Source organism: Antechinus flavipes, chromosome 1 (assembly GCF_016432865.1).
Source record: "Antechinus flavipes isolate AdamAnt ecotype Samford, QLD, Australia chromosome 1, AdamAnt_v2, whole genome shotgun sequence".
NCBI lineage: Eukaryota > Metazoa > Chordata > Mammalia > Dasyuromorphia > Dasyuridae > Antechinus > Antechinus flavipes.
This window is the reverse complement of record NC_067398.1, coordinates 22,015,738-22,038,255: the sequence shown is the minus strand read 5'-3', so window position 1 is coordinate 22,038,255 and position 22,518 is coordinate 22,015,738. Positions and strand designations below refer to the sequence as shown.

General features: G+C 37.6%; 1 protein-coding gene across 1 annotated transcript in view; it reads left to right on the top strand.

Moving 5' to 3' along the window:
* CADPS (calcium dependent secretion activator) overlaps positions 1-22,518 on the top strand; it is a 542,165-nt gene that overhangs the window by 405,556 nt on the left and 114,091 nt on the right. The window contains 4 exon segments of the mRNA XM_051980071.1: positions 1,236-1,304; positions 2,203-2,220; positions 15,641-15,747; positions 22,214-22,234. Of these exon segments, the coding sequence (XP_051836031.1) occupies positions 1,236-1,304; positions 2,203-2,220; positions 15,641-15,747; positions 22,214-22,234 (215 nt within the window).

The following is a 22,518-nucleotide window of genomic DNA, read 5'->3' as shown; positions in this document are numbered from 1 at the left end:
GTAATGAGTGACAAAAATAGAGGAGGAGGAAGAAGACCGACCGTTTCAGTGCTGTCTGATCAGCTGATTTTGCCAGCGTTCACCCTCACAGGAGATGACAGTTGGTTGTATTCAACTGAAATGGGTAACCAGAGTAGGCGAGAATCGAACAGGACTTGGATCCCACCCAGCACTGGTATCATGGCAGCTGCCTCCCTCTGTAGGTCTTGGTTGTAGATAGTACTAACCTTTCGGTAAGATCTGCTCTCTTCTTTCAGATAAATCTATGCCCCCTCCCTAAAATAAATGAATAAATAAAGCAAACTTTAAGCTCTGTAAGTAAAAATGCATTCATTTCCAAAGTAGACCAGCTAGTTTGTACTTTTCCTTTTGTGCCTCAATTCTTCTCGGTTGTGTTAATTATCTTTTGCACTGTGACTTTTAGGTCTGGGAGTACTTTGAAGCAACAAATCCTTTTTTTCCAGCTCTCTTTTCAGAGAAGTACTTCATTCCACACTACCCACTCTCTCTTGCTTCTCTCCTTCCTTGTCCGGGATTGGCTCAGCCACTTTTCTATGTGACCTCTATAAAAAGTGGTTGTGACACCAATTTCAAAGCATGCTGGGATTGTTAACTCCAACAACCCAACATCCACCAGCTGCATGCACTAGGTTTTCTTTCATGAGCATAGTCCACTGTGCCTGGGCACGTGGCAACCTCGAAAATATTACTACCGTGCAACTTTCCTTTACGAACACCTGTTTTTACCAGCAGGGGGAAAAATACCACCTTGAATTTGGATTCTCAACTATCTCCTACTGACTTGCAAAGCTCTGGCTAATGACAGAATTTTGGAATGCAGTTGTAGTAATATTGCTGGCGACTATGTTTATGAAGAAATACCTCAAGAGCCTTAGATACTAAAGTCTGAAATCCTTAGTATCTCGGAGCCTTAAACCAATGAGATTCTGTCTCCCTTTATCCATGATGTTTTGGTCATTGTATTCTTGCAAACGATTCCAAAAAGACTTGTACAATCGTGGTCACAGCCTCTCTTGTGACTCATGGCATGCTGAATGGTTAATCCAGTAGATCTTCGATTTTAAAAATCCTTTTTCTTTTATCCTGTGTTTATCCCAAAATACTCTGTGGCTATTTTTCCTTTTGAGCTAATGTAACGTTTTCCTCTGACCTGTGACCTTTAACCTCTTTACCTCTGACCTAAGCCTCTTGCATGCCCAAATCCTCTTTTATAGGGAAAAAGAGAGAAATGTATGAGCATCCTGTCTTCTGCTTGGCCTCTCAAGTGATGGATTTAACCATTCGTGAGTACCTACCACCTCCTTTCCATGCTGTCTTCACTCTTTCTGTTTTCATTACCTCGAGACAATTCAGATCCAAACCAACTCACTTTCCTTGCTTCAAGTCTTTTAGCATTTGGCTTGTCTGTTGGTTCTGTCTGTGAAACCCCAGTGTGAGAAGTCCGGTCACTTTTTATCAGCCTAAAAACAGGTTAGACAATTAAGCCATTTGTTTGTGATAAACTCCGATTTGTCTGTAAGTTTTTTTTCCGTTGTTCTATGTCTGTGACCTGAATGCATTTTTACTTTGCTTCTGTGTAGTCCCAGTTTGTAAAATACTTGTCACTGGTACACAATCAGAAGGTAGCAGCTACACCAGGGGAGCACTGAGCGAGGGGTTAGAGGAAGGACCCTAGGGGCAAGTCTTGCCTTTCTTTCCCATGTGTAAGATCTCAGAATCATTCTGGGTCCCAGAGGACAGAAAGCAGTCCTTTCTCTGCCTACATTAGCGCGCATATGCCTCCTGTCTGCTATCTCTCGAGCTCAGTCGCTTGCCCTCATTCTCTTTAGATTGATTTGTCCTGTTCCTCCAAGCTCTGGCTAGAACATATGACTTAATTGTCACGTAGAGAGTTCCATGTATGTTTCATAGCTTAATTCCACATTGACCTTGATTTGACTAATTTTCTATTTGTGCAGCATTTTCCACCTCTGTGAAGGAGCCTTTTTTGCTGATCCCCATACTTCAGGGCGGTGGGGATCCAGGGGGCAACTTTTTTTCTTTCGAATGTCATATATCACACATAAGTGGGGGGCATTTTGGTCCACTTGCTCATTAATTCTGCGTATCTGTTCTTATTTCTCTCTTCTCTCCTCGCTCTCTCTCTCTCTGTCTGTCTCTCTCTCTTTCTCTCTCATATAGAGAATCAAAAGGACACAGGTGAACAACTGTATATGCATTATAAACTAAAGAGTTATATTTAGTTTATTTTTGTATTTTCTTTTATCCGGCTCCTTAAGTTGTACACTCCTAGAGACTGAAGCGGAGTTACAATAATGCTTAAGGAGTTAATTTGTGCTGTCTCAACATACATCATACCCCTTAGCTGTTAACCTTCTAGAGAACCTTGAAAAAAACATAAACTTCAAAGGAACAGAATTTCTTGGAACATCATTCCATTTTGGGGCACAACATTTTACTGATCTGGCCCCATGTGGTCGTATTTACTTTCAAAGGCTACGGAATCAAATTAATCCTCATTTTTATTTTCCATTTTTTTCTTTTCTTGTATTCTGACCTATCAAGAAGTTTATGTTATTTAGTGATTGTGTTCTAGCAATGAATCTAGAGGAGACCCGTGTTTGTGTTATTGTTGTTTGTAATATGTGGAAAGATGGAATTTGTGAGAAGGTAGAAAATGGATGTAAACCGTTTGAGTAGTTTGTCTCGGTGGTCCGTGCTTTCCACTGTTTTTGTTACTCTTTCTTGTGGGGCAACCTTCTGGGAAGCTCCAGGTTAGTTGGGTGTTCTGTCTTTTTTTGGTTAATTACACCTCTGAGTAGATCCTATAAAGGAAGATCTACCTGTAAGTTACTGTTGTCAACAGTAGAAATTGGATCTGGTAGAATGCTAACCTTGAAATCAAGAACATCTGATTCAAATCCCACTTATCCTTAGCTGTGTGACTCTGGGCAAGTCACTTATAATCTCCATGTGCCTCAAGCAATTCCCTAGTGTTTTTCTATTAATTCATTGATAAATTGTACCAATCCACAAGCTGATGATTCTCATTTCCTACAGGCATTTATAAAGCTAGAGAGGGACTGGAGGAGTGGAAAGAGCTGATCTTAGAATCTGAAAGACTTGGATTCAAATTCTATCTTTGATACAAAAAGGGCAAGTGATCATCTTTAGGGAGCCCTAATCAGATCTGTAAGACTTTGAATTGCAAAGACAGGGCCAATCTGTTTTGGTGGAGGTTGTTGATTATTCACTGGGAACTCCCCAAACCAATGAAATCTTAGATTCTATCAAATATATCTGTATCATATGTAATAAATAGTATTTAATGGGTTTTTTTTTAATCTTCTGAACCTAGCGGAGAATATATTGACTTTTAAAAATAATAAAACTTCAGTAACCATATTACTTTGGAGGAAATTTTCATAGTGGGCAGAACACATTTTTAATCCTCCTCTTAATAGAAGAGGTCCAAGAATTCAAAACCAGTTGAATGAATGCAGATCTTGCCTGTAACTATTTAGAATATTGCCTCCTCTGTGGTCCAATGCCTATTGCTGGTTTCTTCTGTGACTGGTAAAAAACTTCCTATGGAATATTTCTATAGAATCAGCTCAAGGCCCTCTTCTTCCCATTAACAAAAGCTGACTTCTGACAACTACAAGTTAGGATTTTGACATCAAGGTTTCTTAGGTTGGACCGGTCTCTCTTTTGTTCTTGGGAACCTCCAAGGCTCATCCTTCCTCAATTTAGAAATTTTTCCTCTTTCTGGAAAGAGGATGGTGTCAATGATCAGCTCTCTCTCCTATTAGAAGTGCTTATGATCTTCATCTAATTCTTCATTTATTTTCCAAAGCATTTTATCTTCAACTATTCTTCCTTGAGGAAAAGTGAGCTAATGCTTTGGGTCCCTTCCCTTCCCCCAAGAAACATCACCGGGCCTAAATAAATTACAATGGCAAACATTATTATTATTTTGAAATGATCATCTTGAAACAAAGCGTCAACTATCTCCTTGGTCTTTGGAAGCAGAGAGAAAGTTTGTAACCTTGTGACAATCTTCCCACTGAGCCAAATTCTAGTAAAATGCCAGATGCAGGAACCAAGTATAGAGAGAAATGAGAAGTCTTAAATTTTCTCTTTCCAATCTGTCTTTTTCATAATTTATTCCTTATTCATTGATCAGCTTTGCTGAGAGCAGTGATTGTCCTTTGTAATGAGAAAATACATGTAGATAAACAAGAATGACAAATAGGAAGTTCATCCTGCCTTTTCTGTTTTTGTACTTTTGTTGCAAGAGTACTACAAGCCAAATACTCATCTTTTTCTTTGAGACCTTCTTATGGGATACATGTAAACAAGATTCCTTCCCAATAGCATCTGATCAGTAGACCCAATCCAATCTCTCCAATTCAAGTCAACAAACATTTATTAAACATCTGCAAGGCACTATATTAAGCACTGAGTTTAAAAAGAAAAATATTAAACAATCCCTGCTCTCAAGGAATTTACATTATATTGAAGGATACTTCCCCCCCCCCCTCACATAATGGCAAAAGAAATTAATCTTTTGTCCTTTAAAACTGGTTTTTAAGAGTGTAAACCAGATCAACACCAGATTACAGTGCTCTTAATCTTTTTAACTCCTTTGGCACATTGTAAAAACCCATGATAGCTATTCCCCCTTAGAGTAATGGTTTTAAGTGCATAAAATGAAAATCATAGGATTATAAAGGAAATTAATTATATTAAGATATAGTAATCAAAATATTCCAAAAAAAAAAAAAGTACATAAACCCCAGTTTTAGAAAAAAGCAGTAATGGGCTAGTAAATGTTTAATAACCAGAGGGAGAAAGGAAGGGGTAGGTAGAGAACTTAAGAATAATGATTTTTAATTTTAATTTTAATCTGCTTTATTAACAGTTTCTTAAATCTACAGAATGAAAAAAAGAATAAAGCAAATCCTGATTTGTAACAATTGGCGACACTGAAATTTTAGCAATCTAATTAGAACTGGCTCTTGCACAACCCCATGTAGAAGAGACTTCAGAGGTCACTTAATCCAAATGCTTCCTTTCCTCCAAATGAGGAAACTCGGGCTCAAGAAAATGATGGAACTTTCCTAAAATCAAACAGGTGATAAGCGTCCAAGCTATCAGACTGGTTTGCTTCACAAAGGAAACAAGTATTCCAAGGACACATAATGCATTACTAATTCATCTATTTGAAATAGCCCATTTAGCTTCAAGATATAATGGATTTGAAGTCAAAAGACCTGCGTTCAAATCCCGATGATGAGGTTCAATAAGTGGGAAACCCTGACCATGATAGTTCCTCTGATCAGTTTCCTCATATGTCAAATGAGCTTTAATGAGTGAGTTGAATTGGATGCCCTCTACTGCCCCCCACAGAGCTAACCCTAAAGAAGGAGTAGATAATAACTATATCTAATCACATAAAATCTAAGAATAGACCAGAGGTGACAAAATACCTCTGGTGATGTGACTGACAGAAGGCTAGCTATTTAGCACTTTCAGTCACATACATGAAATCACAAGGATCTTTATAGTAAAGAACAATAACAACAACAACAAAAGTTGTTTGACTTTACTAGCAATTATTAAGAATCTATGATTTGCTAACACTAGGTTATCTGACATGGATCATATGAATTCACTTTCCATTGTATTTATTGAGCACTTTACAATGGAATTGGCACTGTGCTAGGCACTTTATGGGATAAAGATAAAGAAACATGAAGGAAACAGTCCCTATTCTTAAAGAAATGATATTCTATTGAAAGAAATTATACGGATTTAAGGAAATGTAGAATCATCACAATATAAAGTAGAAGAAGGGAACAGCATTTATTAAGCACCCTTGATGTGCCAGATACCGTGCTAAGTACTTTATGAATATTATCTCATTTGATCATGATAATTGAAGAAACAGAGACAGAGAGTGAGAGATAGAGAATGAGAAGGGGGAGTGGGAGAAGGAAGAAGGGAGAGGGCCGGAGAGCAGATAGACAGACAGACAGAGAAAGAGAGAGAAAGAGAACTAATATATGGGGAAGGAAGATCAGAAAAATCAGAAGGAGGTTCCTGTAGGAAGTAAAAATTGAGCTAGTCTCTGAAAGAAATCAGGAATCCCCCAGTGGGGGAAAGCAGGGATTCCAAAAGATTTAAATGAGGAAGGAGGGCATTTCACATACAAGGATCCAACTATCCCCATGCTCGGAGGCAGGAGAACACCAGTTTAGCTGGGACAATGAATGGGTGAAGGAGGGCAATGTAAAATAAGATTGGAATCGTAAGTAACACAGGATGACCATAACAATACAGATGAAAATAAATGCCAAGATGTCCAAACTTAATCAGAGAGGTGGTGGAATAGTAATAGAATGAAGAACACACCGTCAGATTGGTCATTGTGATGATCTATTTCATTTTACTGAACTTCTTTGATATGAGGAAAGATTCTTCTTTTTCACAGAAATTGAGAGTTAGAAGAGACCTCCATGACCATGTAGTCCAACCTATGCATGAAAGGATTCCTCAGTAAATCATTCAAATCACTGTCCAGTTTCTGCTTGAAGATCTTCGAGGATGGGTTTTGGAGAAAGAGAGGATTCCACCATTTCTTGAAGCAGCCCATTCCATTTTTTCTCCAATCTAAGCATATAGAGTTCCTTCAATTGATACTCCTATGTCATGAACTCAAGGCCCTTTACCATCCTGCTTGGTCTCTTTTCAACACTCCTCAGCTGATCAGGTTTCCTTAAAGTGTGGCACTTAGGATTGACAAAAGCAGTATAAAGTAAGCCTTTTACCCCTCTATGACAAGAAACTGCACCTCATTTCACGTGACCCAATGTCTCAATAGCTTTTTTGGTTGTCGCATAACATTACTGACTCATACTGAACTTGCAGTCCACTAAAACCTCAAGATCTTTTTTTTCAAAACTGCTATCTATTTTTGATATCATACTTATGAAGTTAGGTTTTATATTCAAATATAAGTCTTTGGATTAATATTTATTGAATTTCATCTTATTCTATTTAGCCCAATGCTCTAGCCTTCAAGATACTTTGGGATCCTAATTCTACTTAGCTATCCCTCCAAGATTTGGACTATATGAAGAATTGTTACATTTTTTTTTCAGGGAATGGATTAAGAAGTCTTTAGAAATGGATAGTGATATTTAAAAAAAATGTTTTTAAGGGAATGGTACTTACATTTAAGAGAATCTAAAATACCAGACTGTTGTTTTTGTATTTTCTCCTAAAAGTAACAGGGAATCATTGATTTTTTTAGTAGTGAATTGACATGGTCAGAATATCAATGTGGCAGTTGTTTGAAAGGTGGTTTAGAGAGAGGGATGAATGATAGCTAGATAGAAGACGTTGCAGTGTAGTTTAGGGAAGAGGAAATGACCAAAATTTGAACAGATACTTGTGAATGAAGAGAAGACTGACAACTAATTGGATTTAGGAAAGTGGAAGAAAGGAAAGAATAATGATGAATTCATGGTAGATTTTTTTGCTCAATCCAAAGTAAATTGGTATAATTATTGTCACATAAAAGAGAGAAAGAGAAGGGGGATATGAATGGATTATGAATATATAATAAATAGATATATAAATACATACATACATACACATATGAAGTGTTAGAAATGTGGGACCTCATACTCAGAAGGGTCTGAGCATTCCTAATCTTAAATTTGAGTTTTCTTTATCATATATTGGATTCAGAATAACTATTATGTGATAGACTAAAGTTTTCACTTTTCTTCCTATGTGCTAATGTAGTATAAAAACTGACAGAGGAAGAGGAATTCATCAGTGAAATACTAGAATTGCTTATGATCTCAGCCCTTCTTTTCTAGTTAACATTGCTCACATTTAAAAAGATGTCTTAACCTTCCCTTGTTTTCTGAAATGACCAGCAGCATGTCCTGTCAGAAGGAAGGATCCTGTTCTCCAAGAATACCTAGATAAGGTCCAAGATCACAGCCCTTTGGAAGTCTCCCATGGAATTGGGTTGACTCTTCAGAGCTTAAGAGATTTTGAAAATACACGTATCTCAGCTAATGATTTTTTCAAAATACCTGAAAATTGTAAGGGTGGACAATATGGACGATAATTTGTTTAGTGACCAATCACCCAAAGAACTAATATGTTTTCATAAAAGCTCTATAAAATTATTTGGCATCTACAGCAGGTTGACTTGGCTTGCTTAATTAAATTTCTTTGTTCCAGAGAAGGGTTCTATTTTAGGAATGGAAATGAGATATTGAAAGGTAACAATGAAGGGGGAAACATCAATAAAATCTTTATTTGCTATCAAAATTAGTTATATGGTGTCCACAAATGAAGTAAGCAATGGAAGAAATTATTGATAATTCAATCATTCACTCAGTATCATTTACTGAACAAAGATCATATACGAAACAGTGTACTCTTGTGCTATCTTCTGGGCTCAAAAAAAAAAAAAATGGAGGGGAGAAACTAAATCTCTCCATTGATCAAATCACGATGACCATTGTTCATTCCTCTGTGGAGACTAGCTGCTCTTTGAGCCTCTTGATAATCTCGATAGCAAAATTTGCCCATCTTCATGCAATACTGAAGAAACTAGATATTCTTGAAGACATTTCTCCACTGTCTCTTTGGTGTCGGGCTTCTTTCTCGGCTTTTCTCCCACCCCAGGATACTGTTAATAAAGTTGTATGGGTTAGTGTTTTTAAATAGTGACAAGGCCCACACACTGGTGTCTTTGGGAACATATTGGGAAGCTAGGTCTTGATGCAACTTGTCAGTTCCATCCATTCATGGTTTTTTCTGGGACTGGCAGCAGAACCATCGCTGGCCAGGTTATCTGCGACCTAATTGGAATGTCTCTTCCCGCTTTCTTTTTTGGCTGACGTGAGTGAGCATTCCCAAAAAGCCTCTTTGTTTGTATCGGTCACATTTCACTCCTTTTTCTGGAGCCAAAGTGATTTCATTGTGTAAACACACGCTATAGTAGTTGGTAAATTCAGTTAGAAATTTCCAGGTATGATGGACTAGACTGGATTTTTGAGTGCTTGGTTTAGTTTTGTTTATTTTCTCATGGTGGCAAATCTTCCCACTGGAATAGAAGACAGTCAGCTAAGTGAAAGAAATCCCTTTGTGAACTCTCCCTGATGCTTCAAGACCTTGAAACAAAATCCATCATTTCTTGAGTAATGGTGTGACCAAGGAGTTTGTTTTGTTATTGTATGAATCACCAATCAAGTGGGAGTAAAAGGAACCCATTGTCACTGGACAAGGAGTCTTCATGAGGTGTGAAAAGTAGATCTTGAGTAAAACATGACTAGAGACAAGAGTCAAAATATATAGAAGAAACTAGAATCTCACTTTTAGGGTAGAAAAACCCAAAATTATGAGATCCATCCCCCCCCAAAAAAAGTTATGAGGTCATTATTTGTTTTACAAAGAGATTAATAATGGACTTTCTTTAAAGAGCAATTCCTTCTAGCGCATTTAAGATATAAGTAGATTTTTTTTTTAACTTTGTGCTCAACTTTTCAGATAACACGTCCATTGCCTAAAGTGGGGCCTGCCTGTGATACATTCCAAAGTGTAGCAAAGCCAGAAGCATTTCAAAATTTTTTTTAACTCTACATCCAACACTGCTACATTCAAGGAGTCCAGCACTGAAAAGGATCCCTTAAACTTTTGCTTTGAAACAGATGGCTTAGCAGAATATTGTGCTCATCCCGCTATCCCGATCCCTTTATTAACACCCCTAGAATTCAAAACACCCAAAATCTATTTCCTATAACCTGCAGCCAAATCTGTTTTTTTTTCCTCCTCCCCATTGAAAATTCAAGCAAACCAAGAAATCTTTTTGGCAACAAAGTGGCCCCCCTCACCATGCAGATTGCTAAAAACTGGAAATATTAGCAGGAAGTACCTTTCCTAAGGCTCCAGAGACTCTCATTAAGGGGGAAAATTATAGAATCAGATATTGCTGGTTATTGGTATTTATATTGAAGAGAGGGCTATTGTTATAGAATTTTCTGCTGGGCTGATATTGTAAACTATATGACAGATGGGTCAAGTTCGAATTGCAGTATTCTAACATTTGGAATAGCAAGTAACATATTTGATAGAGCTGGCAAGTTTTTATATATGATTCAACCCACAATATAAAAGCCATGAGAATTCCAAATTGAAAATAATTAAATGAGCTGAAAACAATCAGAATCCACACATTTTTTTTTCAAGTGACAGATTTTTACAGGCTTAAATTCCACAAAGGGAGCAAGAATATTTTCCAGCTACCTTGAACTAATGTAGGCATTTCCTCTCTTAAGAAAAAAAAATCTTTACCAAGCTATTAGTCTTGCATTCTTCCTCTTCAGAAAGGGCAAGAAAATTAATAATTATACTGATCATTTTTAATATTTTCTATAATTTTTTAATGCTTTCCCAAATGTTATCTCCTTTGAATCTTGCAATACTCCTATGAGTTAGGAAGAACAAGTATTATCATCCCCATCTTGCAGATGGGAAAACTGAGGCTCCAAAAAGAGATTCATTGACTTGTCCACAATCACAAGGCCAGTAAGTGGTGGGAGCTGAGTATAGAAACCAGGGCTTCTGACCATGGACTATTTAAGAAATACTTCCTGTAATCAGAAAAAGCAGTCTTCGTAACACTGGTACTGTTATTCTAAAAACGGATTTTCAATCAGCTAATAACGTTCACATCCTTTCAACCAGTTAATAATGTTCGTGTGATAGTCTGTTCCATTAAAGACAGGAAATTGTAATCTTTTGTGTGACTAGGGAGGACCAGGATTGTAGAAGCTGTCAAGTGGTGCTGTTGCCTGTCCAATTATGTCACACCCGGGGACCGTTGACATATCCTGGGACAATAGCAGCTCTCCATTTGTGTCACCATTTATGCTTCTGTTCTGTTGTTTTGTTCCGAGTTGGTCATCTTATTTGTCACCATTTGTTAAAGTCATTTTGTCTCTTTACTTTTACTGTCTCCCCCCATCTACCTGAACAGCTCACCAGCCACCACGAGGGCCTCCTCCATCCTTGCAAAGGCAGACTAACACGCTCACTCAGAGACTCAAGGGCATACATAGGCAAACACCAAGTACAGTAATGGTTTCCCTTTCCTTCATTCTGCTATATCCTAGTTTAGTTGGCTTTCCTGTCTATGTCCCCCCCGCCCCCCTTAAAATTTAGTTTGGTCTTGATACATAGCAGGTAGTCGTTCCAAAGCCAAGACCATTTAGCTCTCAATTGGAACTTAGTAAGCTTTTGAGAGACTCGAAAGACAGCATTTCTTTCCAATTGTCCACATTTTTTTTTTGTCTAGCAATGTCTGACATATGCAACATTTTCAAATCTCAATGTCAGCACAAAATAACATTGTTGTTGCATAACATTTTGCATGACAATTTTATACGTATGAGCTTAAATTCTGTTGTATGAAATGTCATTTTAAGCATACTGTATTTGTTCAGCCTCCAGTGCTCCAGCTGCTACCGTGACATGAGGACCACAGAGATGTTACAGCATGGCAGAGACAGTTTTGAACACATCAAGCCATGCAACAAACCAAGCAAAAACTAGTTCTCAAAAATACGGATGTGTTCATTAGCCTCTGCTGATTAGCAAGATCCTCTACCCCTGCATCTACTTTAAAGACAGCATCTTAAAGAGGCATTTTCAGTCTCATCTATACTTTAGCTAAGAGATGACTTACAAAAATGGCAGGCGACAGATATCTCTCCTGAGAAGTTCCACAAATCCGTTTTTCTATTCATTGGGCATTCATCCTCTATCAAACACGTAAAAACGAAATGTTTGGTTCCATGGGTTAATTAGCAGATTGGGTTTTGTAGACTGAGAATTATTAAGTGATTTACTTGGATGACTGCCTGTTAAAATTAAGAATTGAAGGGGGTTTTATTAAACATACTGGCTGTATATATATATATATATGTAATATACGTGCATATATCATATATATATAACACAACAGACAAACACATATATGTGGATATTTGCACAAGCAACCATGAAAAGGTTAGGTGCATATATACATATATGTGCATATCTATCAAGAGAGATAGATAAATGGTAGTCAATCAAAAACTCCTGAGCATTAATACATATATTTTAGTGGACCTGCTTAGAGCATCTTAAATTTCTCCAAATACAAAAAAAAAAAAAAAAAAAAAACTTTCAAAGAAACTATGTGTGGAAGTTATCAACTTGGAAGGGTAAGTAAATCAAGTCAAATCACGTTAGAGTTAGTCAATGCTCCCCAAATGTTCCCCAAAGTTTAGAACTCTCAACTGTTTACAAGATAATGAGGGATTTTAAAGATGCGCTAAGTGGGCTTCCCCAGTAGATATGTATTAATGTGCAGGATAGTGTGCTTTTTTTTAACTAGGCAACGTGTATGTGTGTGTGTATGTGTGTGTGTGTGTATGTAGGTGTGTAAGTGATAGGTAATATGCATAGGATGGGGAATTTTTAATGTTAGCTACTAACAAAGATAAATTCACTTTGCAAAGTTACTAGTCAACATGAAAATACCCCTTCCTGCACTGATTACCTAGACTTGTGTACACAGTATGTTTTATAAGACCTTAATGACAGAAAGTAAAAGGGTCATTGCTTACTTGTAAAATAACCCTCAGGTAAGTAACTTCAAGTCCACATTATTTTGTTAGACTAATTAGATACATATCATCCCTACCAATGGGAGCCTGGTCTCCCAATGCCAGCTCCATTTCCTTCTATCTGGGTATAACATAGATGTTGCCATGCTTGAGTCTTGTCCCAGGACATCCTTCCATATGATCCATTTATTCCATAAGAATAGAGTTCTTGTTTCTATACCAGGGAATCATGATAAGGCTATGAAATTCAGGTCTCCCCACATTTTCAGTCAGTAAGTCATTTTTCATGGATCAGCCAGTCAACTATCCAAAAGACTGTCAAAAACACTTTTTTCCCATTGGATTTCAAAGGACCATGCTGTGGGGTGTCTTGCTTTCCCCAAGCCAAAAAAAAAAAAATGATAAAGCTTTACAATGCATTCAGAAATCCAATTTTATGTTTCATCAGTGAATTCTCAACTGCTGCTGGAGGGAAAGGTTGCATAACCTAATTGGCCCAGCAGAGAAATCTTTCTCTCCATCAATCCACAGATTAATCGATTAAGAAGCATTTATTAATCATTTACTACACACCAGGCACTGTGCTAAGTGCTGGGCACAAATAAAAAACAAAAATAGTCCTTGTTCTCAAGGAATTTATGTTCTAAGAGGGACAATATCATCTACAAATCAGCTTTGGTCATGCGCAAAGGGAATTGATGAGTTTATTTATAGTATTGCAATCTCCTATGATATAATTCAGTCAAGAGAGACTGAAATCAATATCAATTTGCTAATGATCACTTTACCACAGAAAAAACAACAAAATCAATTAATCAAACAAAAGGAAATGAAGAAAAGTGAATAGGCGTGTTTATAGTACCTACTATGTGTCAGGTATTGTGCTAAGCGGATTTTTGGCTAATATTACCTCATTGGACAGAAGGCAGATATTATTATTATTCCCATGTTACAGTTGAGGAAACTGAGGCAAACAGAGGTTAAGAATCTTATCCAAGATCACATAGCTAGTAAGTATCTGAGATTAGATTTGAACACAGATATTACTGACTCCAATTCCAGTACTCTATCCACTGTGCCAACCAATTTGTATTAATTCATAAAACTCCTACTATGTGCTCAAACAGAGTTAGGTGCCAGAAACAAAAATATAAAAAATGAAACAATAGCAGTTCACAAAAAATTCACAAAGCAATCCATTCCTCTCCCCCAGGAATGCACCAATTAAGTCCAAAATAGACCTATCTTCCCTTCACAAAAAGCCCAGTGGTCCTGAAGCAAATAGCTCTATTCCCTGAAGAATTAAGCTAGATGCTAATTAACTCTACTCCCCTAACCACCAAAGATATCAACAGGGCTGGGAGGGGGAGGAGATGATGGAAGGCTTTTTTTAGGATTCTATTGAGAATCCAGATGGACCCAATTCAAACCTCCTCTTATAAGGATGTCTCAGCATGCACACACACACACCCCACACATATGTACATATGCATGCACACATGCATGCACACACACATAATATTGGGATTTTTTTTTCAGATTAGCCTAACTTTATTTCATAAGACATGGGGTACAAAAATAGTAGTATATAATTACTAGTCTTTTGTAGAACATAACAGGACCTATTTAGCTATGTGACATTGGCCAGTTCACTTAATTTCCCTTGGCTTGTTTCCTCCTTTGTAAAATGAAGGGATTGCATGAGATGACCTTCAAGCTATAAATCTATGATCCTATGAAAATTTTTTTTGTTTATAGCTTTTTTTACCTTTAATAGCAAAATAGTCGTGAATTCTGGCATGAGCAAGGCGTTAACCAACACTAAATCACTTTCCCAATGATTTCTTTTTTGTTGTTGTAGAAGCAATAGGCATTAGTGACTTGCTCAGGTTCACACAGGTAGGAAGGGTTAAGTGTCTAAGGCCAGATTTGAACTCGGGTCCTCCTGACTTCAGAGCTGGTGCTTTATCCACTGAGTCACCTAACTTACCCCTCAATGATTTCTTAAAAGACTCTCCTGTTTAAATGAATAAGTGGACATATTGGGAAGGATTGGTGGCTCCTTCCAGTTAGCCAGGAAGGATCCTAGTAGCTATAACTATGAGAAAATCATATGTCCTGGGTAAAGTATCTGAAAGTGTGGTTAACATAGCTGCACAAACATACTTACATACAAACACACACACCCTTTATTTTTACTGCAAGTACCTTGTTAAACTACTCTGAGTTAACTTTCCTTCAGAGGGGCTCCAATCCAATCGGCCAGCTGTGGAGAAATGGGCAAAGCCATCTGCTGTTCTGTCTACAACTGAGCATTCACTGATGATAACAATGGGACGATTGCACCCAAAGGCCCTACTGGCCAAAAGGAATTAATATTTCTTCCAATTACCTTCCTGCCTTCCTTGAAGCAGCCATATCCTTGGATCCGGTCTATTGTTTTTTTAGATGAAACTATCTAGACCTTTAATACAATTTTATCCAAGAAAGTGATACTTGCTGAAGGAGCAGGAAGCTCTAGATAGTGGAGATGTGGCATAAATAGGGTTTCGAGGTAATCTTAGCATTTGCAGAAACTCGGTGGTATACCAGGTCACCCATGGATGCTGTCTTTAGAGAATGCTCTTGTGGGCACAAAATGTCACCGTCCCTCAATTTGAAACAGGCAGTAGCATTTTTCTGAAAACTCAACGGGCCTACGCCAAGCTGGAGCACTGTTTTGTCATAATCTTATAATAATTTTTTTCAAAGTGGCTTCATGGTTTGCTCACTACTAATGATGTAGCATTTAACATTTGCATGGGAAATTTTTTTTTAAGCTGTTAAATTATTCTGGGATCTCTTACCCACTAGTTCTAATGGCCAAAACACTCGCTCAACACTTGCGATGAATTTTAACTCCAATTCTTGTACTGCAGAAAATGTAGGCCGCTTAATCACTCCTGCCAAAAAACTAGAAGACACAATACGGTTGGCGGAATTAGTCATTGAAGTTCTCCAGCAAAATGAAGAGCACCATGCAGAGGTGAGTGGCGTCACTGTGTCCCCCAGAGACAAGTCTCCCTGTGGTTTCAAACATTTTTTCCCCAGTATCCAGTGATGGGAGTGGAGGTGCTGCCATATTCCTTTATCCAGTTGGGTTTTCTAGAATGTGGTAGAGACTTTGGCCCTGAAAGTTTAAGGAGGTAATTCATCTTCAAGAGTAATTTGGGTTTTGTCCACTTGGACACCATTTTCTGACATTTTAGCTATGAACTATCCAAGGTAAGTCTAGCCCAGAGGCAATGAGTCCCAAATTTATTCCATTCTCCTAATTGGTTCTGGGCTGTGTTTGGTCCTTTTTGTTGTCAGCGGTGGTGGTGTTCGTGTTGGTCCCTTATCGTGTGGATACTAGGCAATGTTTTCTAATTTGTCGCTAAGTTTTTGCAGTAGTCTCTCCATTTGTTTTCTAGTTTGCCTTGGGTTGCTAATGCTGCGACAAGATGGATCTTATTGTGTTGCTCATCGTGTAGTTTTTCCAACACGCACCTCAATCAACAAGACTTGTCATCCAAAAAACACTTTTATAGCCAGTTCTAACAAAATCCTAAACCTGTAAGGAACTAACTCCATAGGTCCAGCTTGTAGTAAATCCATTCTGTTCCCAACTGCTATATATCCCAATTTATTTCTACATTCAGACCGAACAATGCTCTCTCTGCCATCCTTTTCTTGAATGATACACTCACTTTCTCTTTTCCTTCACATTTAGATGGGTTGCATTAAAGGCGCTCAGTAAAAGCAATTTCACAGTTCCCCCAAAAAGAGATCTCCATCGCCTAATGAACACTGGCAGTACAATTAACTAATATCTAACAGACCCTAAATCCGCTAGTCCCAACTAACGCCTGATTGCATATTTAAATTTCCTCCCTATTTTTCTACTGTTCATTCATTCTTGGATGATCCTGGCAGGGGAAAGAGGTATGTGACTCAAGCTGAATGGAACAAGTCACCTCCTGTCATACTCCGTGCATGCCCTCTTAATGCAGTGTTTTCCGATGGGATTTTACCTGGGCGCTCCTTGCTTTGTAACTCTGCCCCCCTCCTCCAAAGGAATGTAACAGCACCTTCAGATGGATGCTTTGGAATTGGTTTCCCTCCACAGAAGCGTAAATGTGGGGTGGCGATCTGGTCCATGCATGAAGCAATCAGTATATTGAAAAAGGACTGCAGTTACATCCCAACACAACCCTACCTGCCTGGACTCTTTCCTTACTTAGCCTGTCGTATTTACCTGTGTTGGTCTGCACTCACCTTTCTTATGCCAGATGAGTAGTGACTTTAGTAACCAGTAGCTAGTTAGAATGATACTAATCTTCTTATAATATTGTCTGTATGTGAATTATATATACGGTATTTATATATAGAGAGAGCGGCCAAGAATGGATATTTTCTCCCAAATCCAGGTGGAAGTCCATCATATTTCTTTAAGATTAGGAGGATAATTTCAAAGCAATGTTTGCAGAACTATGAGCAATATAGCAGACAAGTGAATAAAATCCATAGGATTGTCCATTGTTTATTTTTAACCCTTACCTTGCCCCTCAGGTATAACCTGACCAAGGTGACTTCCACTGGGTTTCTTTTTTCCCTTTTTGTTTGTCTTTTTTTTTTTTCTGGATGTCAGTAAAGATCCCACATTGACTATGCTATTAACTCATATAAGCAAGTCTTCTTCAAGAAAATGTAAAAAGTTTTCCCAGTTCTTTCTTAGTTTGAAGAAACAAAACTTTCTCTACCATTTCAAATCTCACAGAATAACAAGTATTCTTGGGTTTTTTTTGATGGTTCATGAATTCAACATGAATTATTTTCAAAATCTACCTGTGGTGTAGGGGAAAAAACATGCAGTAACATTTCACAAAGTTGTATCCATAGAGATACCAGAAAAAAGCTGAACCTTCTAGGAAAAAAAAACATGAATTATGAAAATAATATTTCAGGTCCTCAACCATCATCTAGAACGATCTTGACAAGATTTTCACAAAACATTTTAAAAAATCACTATCATAAATGATTCTATGAGATAGAAGAAAAGTAAATTCAGATTTTTTTTCAGGATTCTAAGATTTGTTCTTAGAACTCATGATGAGCCAGGTGCACTTTAAATCACTTACCTAAAAAGGTACATTTTATATAGTAGCTTAACTGTACTCACACTTAAGTAGAAATATTTTAATCAAATTGTAAACCTAACATAACTTCATTCGATTTTATTTAATGAGTCCCTGGCTGTCTTTTCATGCTAGCCTGGTCCTAGAGGAAGGCAAGTTCTTGCCCTCAAGGAGCTTATAATCTAGTTAGAGAAATACATAAAAAATGGCTGGTTTGTTAGTGTGAGAGTTCCTACCCCAAATGAAGATAGACTCTCTCTTTGACAATAGATAAGTCCTAGCCCATAGAGGCTAAGTAATAGTGATAATTATTATTTTCATTATCATTATTATGAGGGTAGGGTTACTATTATTATTTTGAAGAAATACTATTATTAATAATAATGGCTAATATTTCCATTATCATTATTATGAGGGTTGGGTTATTATTATTTTGAAGAAATACTATTACTAATAATAATGGATAATATTAATATAGTATTTATTATATACTAGACACTGTGCTAAGCACTTTACAATTATGGTCTCATTTGATCCTCACAACAACTCTAGGAGGTAAAGGTACTTTTATTATCCCCATTTTACAGATGATAAAACTGAGTTGCAGGATTACAGAGTTCATAAGTGTATAACTTATGTCTTCCAGACTCCAGGTCCCCTCTATCCACTGTATTTTTCACATATAAGGCTTGAGACAGGGCTTGAACCCACAAATCTCTGACTCTAGGCTAGCATCCTACCCACAATTCCACTCATAAAAAGATAACTAACATGAGAAGGTCAGCACAAGTGGCAGGTGCTATAGGATTTCAGAGTGAGGGAGAGATCAGTTCCAATTGGAGAAATTGTCATGGAGAAGGTAAGATTTGCATGGGATCATTAATGATGGGTCTATGGTACCAAATAAGATAAATTGGGAATCTGATTTCTTTGGACCAACCTCATCATGATTCTTCGCTGGCAAACCAGGAGTTTTTTTTTACAGTGATTTCTCTAGAAAAATAGTAAATTGCAACATGAAAATTTCAACAGTGTAGATGGCATCAGACCTGTAAAAATGCAGCAGAGACTTATTGCTTCCCCATCAAATGATATTTCAATTCATTTTAAATTTCAAAACAAAGTAATCTCAATGTCCCAGAGAAAATTCAGAGCAGCCGAGAGTACCCAGCACTGCACCTCTATCTCCACACAACAATACAAGTTTTTTTGTCCCATATGTCGTCTCAGAGGATTCCTCATTGGATTCTGTTCTCAGAACCTCAACAGGGAGAAATGTTTTTTTTTTTTTTTAAATAAAACTGTCCTGTATTGTTGCTTTTCTTTTTTGCCCAATCTCTCTCTCTCTCTATGTATACGTATGTATATGTATATATGTATTTAGGCATATAGGTGTACATATATACATGTGAACGTGTGTGTAAGATAAACAATACTTAATTTGGGGGTGATTGTACCTGTAAACTACGTCTCCTCTTCTTTGAAATATTTTTTAAAGTACACAGGTAAGGAATTGGGAGATAAAACAGCATATTAACAGCTTGGAAGATGATTTGAAGAAACATTGATCTCTTTCAGAGTAGTTCTAATAATATTTACAAGAATTGTGTTCACCTATACCAGCAGAGTAACCAACTTTTCAACAGCAATCAATCAAACAAGTATCTAAGAACCTACTATGTGCCACAGCCACTATCTTAGGCACTGGGAATACAAAGATAAGAATGAAAACATTCTGAAATCAAGGAGTTTATAATTCTTTCATGAAATGAAAAGCCAGGCTATTTGCTGAATGAGTCATGTGACCTCTGTTTTCAATAGGATGAAAGTGGGATTGGTGTTTGTTTGGGTCCCCCTCCCCAACAGAATCATTTGTGGTTAGAGACTCTCCAGTTATTTTGGGATACACAAATAGTTCTTTTTCTCTTTTCTCTCCTCCTCGTCCTTCTGTCCTCTTCCTCTTCCTCCTTTTGTCCTCTTCCTCCTCCTCTTCTTCCTCCTCCTCCTCCTCTTCCTCCTCCTCCTCCTCTTCCTCTTCTTCTTCTTCTTCTTCTTTTTCTGTTTCTGCTGCTTCTTCTTCTGCTTCTGCTTCTTCATCTTTCTTCTTCATCTTCTTTTTCTGTCTCTCTTACACACACACACACACACACACACACACACACACACACACCACACACATTGTTTATATTGGTCCGGACAGCTTTTATGGTTTGGATTGGTTGCTCGATTTTGTTACTTACAAATATCATAGTTCTAGCCAAGCTTCAGTATTAAGGTATATCAGGAAATAAGCTTCTAGCCAAGCTTCAGTATTAAGGTATATCAGGAAATAAGCTTAAGAAAAGACATGGTTGTAAGAGTATCGTAACTCTGAGACTATTGGTTCGATAACTAATTGATTGTCAATCATTTGCCGAGCCCTTTACAGAATGTGATCTTAGAGGCTGCCCCTGCCCCTTGGATACATAATGTGAAATAAAGAGATAAGCAAGACCAAAATATATTTTAGCAAAAGGAAGGGAATGGTAATAAGCATTTATACAATGTTTACTATATGCCAAAAATGGTACTGTGTCATTTACATTTTCATTAGAGTGGAGAAATACTCATTCAAAAGGTTTTTCTTTCATATTCCCTAGAACAAACGACATCTGATAGAAGTATTTAAAAATATTTTGTTTTCTATAAACACATAATCTCAGAATTATAAAGATCCTCCAAATTATTTTTATTATACCTGCATACCTGAATGACAGTCTGTGTGACTATAGCCCCAACAAGTGATCATCTTCCCTCCCCTTGGAGTTCTGCAGTGATGGGCAAACCCCACCCATCCCAAGCCAGCTCTTTGTTCCACTTTTCTCCCTAATTGTTGGAAAGTTGTATTGAGAAGAAATCTTCTTTTGACTTATATTGCACTGTATCAAAATGCTAAACAAGAGACTGACCAAAAATCCCAGAGAATACCATACCTCCATCTTTGAAAGTGCTTTTTTCTTTTTTAAGAGGGCCATGGATGAATGTCCAAGAAATGCAGTTTATCTATACCTGGGGCACTGGGCAGGGGAAAAGTCACCAGACCTGACTTTTAAATTGTCTCTTTCCAAAAGGGGATAGTGAAGCATCAAAGGGGAAATGGAGGGTCTTTATTCCTGCTGATTATAACCAGGTGTCCAAAGAGGAAACAGCGAGACTTGGAGCCCTCATCTCTCTGCACAAGTAGCCAGTAAAACCTCATTTGTTCAGACCTCCACTAATTGAGAACGTAGGACAATTCCAACACAACCTCCGCTGTCCCTACTAGGGCAAGAATTTGAAATGATTTCTTCCTCTGTCAATTGCTAGGACCACACTGGAAAGCAAAAGAACTTTAGTAAATGTTCTTAAGTCAACATATAAATGAAAGGAAAGTGCTTCTGCCAGTGTCTGTGGATCTGGTACTTGATTACTGTGACTTGTATTGTTTAGCTATTTCAATCATATCTAAGTCTTCATAACCCCATCTGGGGTTTAATTGGCAAAGATACTTGATACTACAGATGAAGAAACTGAGGCAAAAAGGGCTAAATGACTTGCCCAAGGTCACACAGCTAGGAAGTATCTGAGGCTAGATTTGAACCCATCAAAATGAATCTTCCTGACTCTAGGCCTGACTCTCTATCTACTGCACCGATACCTAATCAATGAGTAAATTAATCATGAGTATTATTAAGAAATTATTTTGTATGATAAGCATGGTGTAATAGATGGAGAGTCAGTCTTGAGACCAGAAAGATCAGAATTCAAGTCACATTTGAACCAGATACTGGCTTTGGGTTCCTGGGCAAAGCATTTAACACCTCAGCATTTGAGCCAGTTCTCTGATGTATCAGAGAAGGTGCCACCCTGCATTGGCATAAGAGAGTTTTCACTCCTGGGAACTCCCTATACCAATGAAAACATAGGTCCAGTCTCTGCCCCTACGTGCCAGCACTGTGCTAGACACTGAGGATACAAAATCAAAAATGAAATCTATCTGGTTATGGGATATACAACAGACTTCTCAAGAGTTGTATTTGTCCTCTTTCTTCACTTACTTTACTTATTAATACCAACTTACATGACTCAGAATTTTACCGATATAATGAAAATTCTATATATTTTTAAGATATCTTCTAACTTGGAGTTTTGATTATGGGACCAGTCATCTCCATTCCCCTTCCCATGTCCATAATTATTCTGAACCAATGAGGTTTTACTGTGTTTTAAAATGAAACTCTAGCTATATCTCTCCAGTCAAGCAGACCTTGTAGAATGGTCCATGACTTGATTTTTTTCATTTAATTTGCAAACCAGCCCCATGTTGATAAAGGAGAAGTAAGTAAAATGGAATCTCATGAAAGAAGAGAGGCAGATTTTCTGCCTCTTAGTGGCTGTTAGAACATTCCCAATAACCACTAGGTGTGAGAAGAGCTTGGCCACTCAACAGCCCGTTTCATTTATGGAATTCTTTTCCATAATCATCTTTCATGTTTCCAGTCTCCTTCCCATCTTTTTTTTGGGGTGAATGCTCAAAAGTGTTTCTGATGTAAATACTTTCAGCCACTGGGGGCAGGGGGTTGGGTCGGGTTATGATGATGGGTTATTTTTTTTTTTCCTTT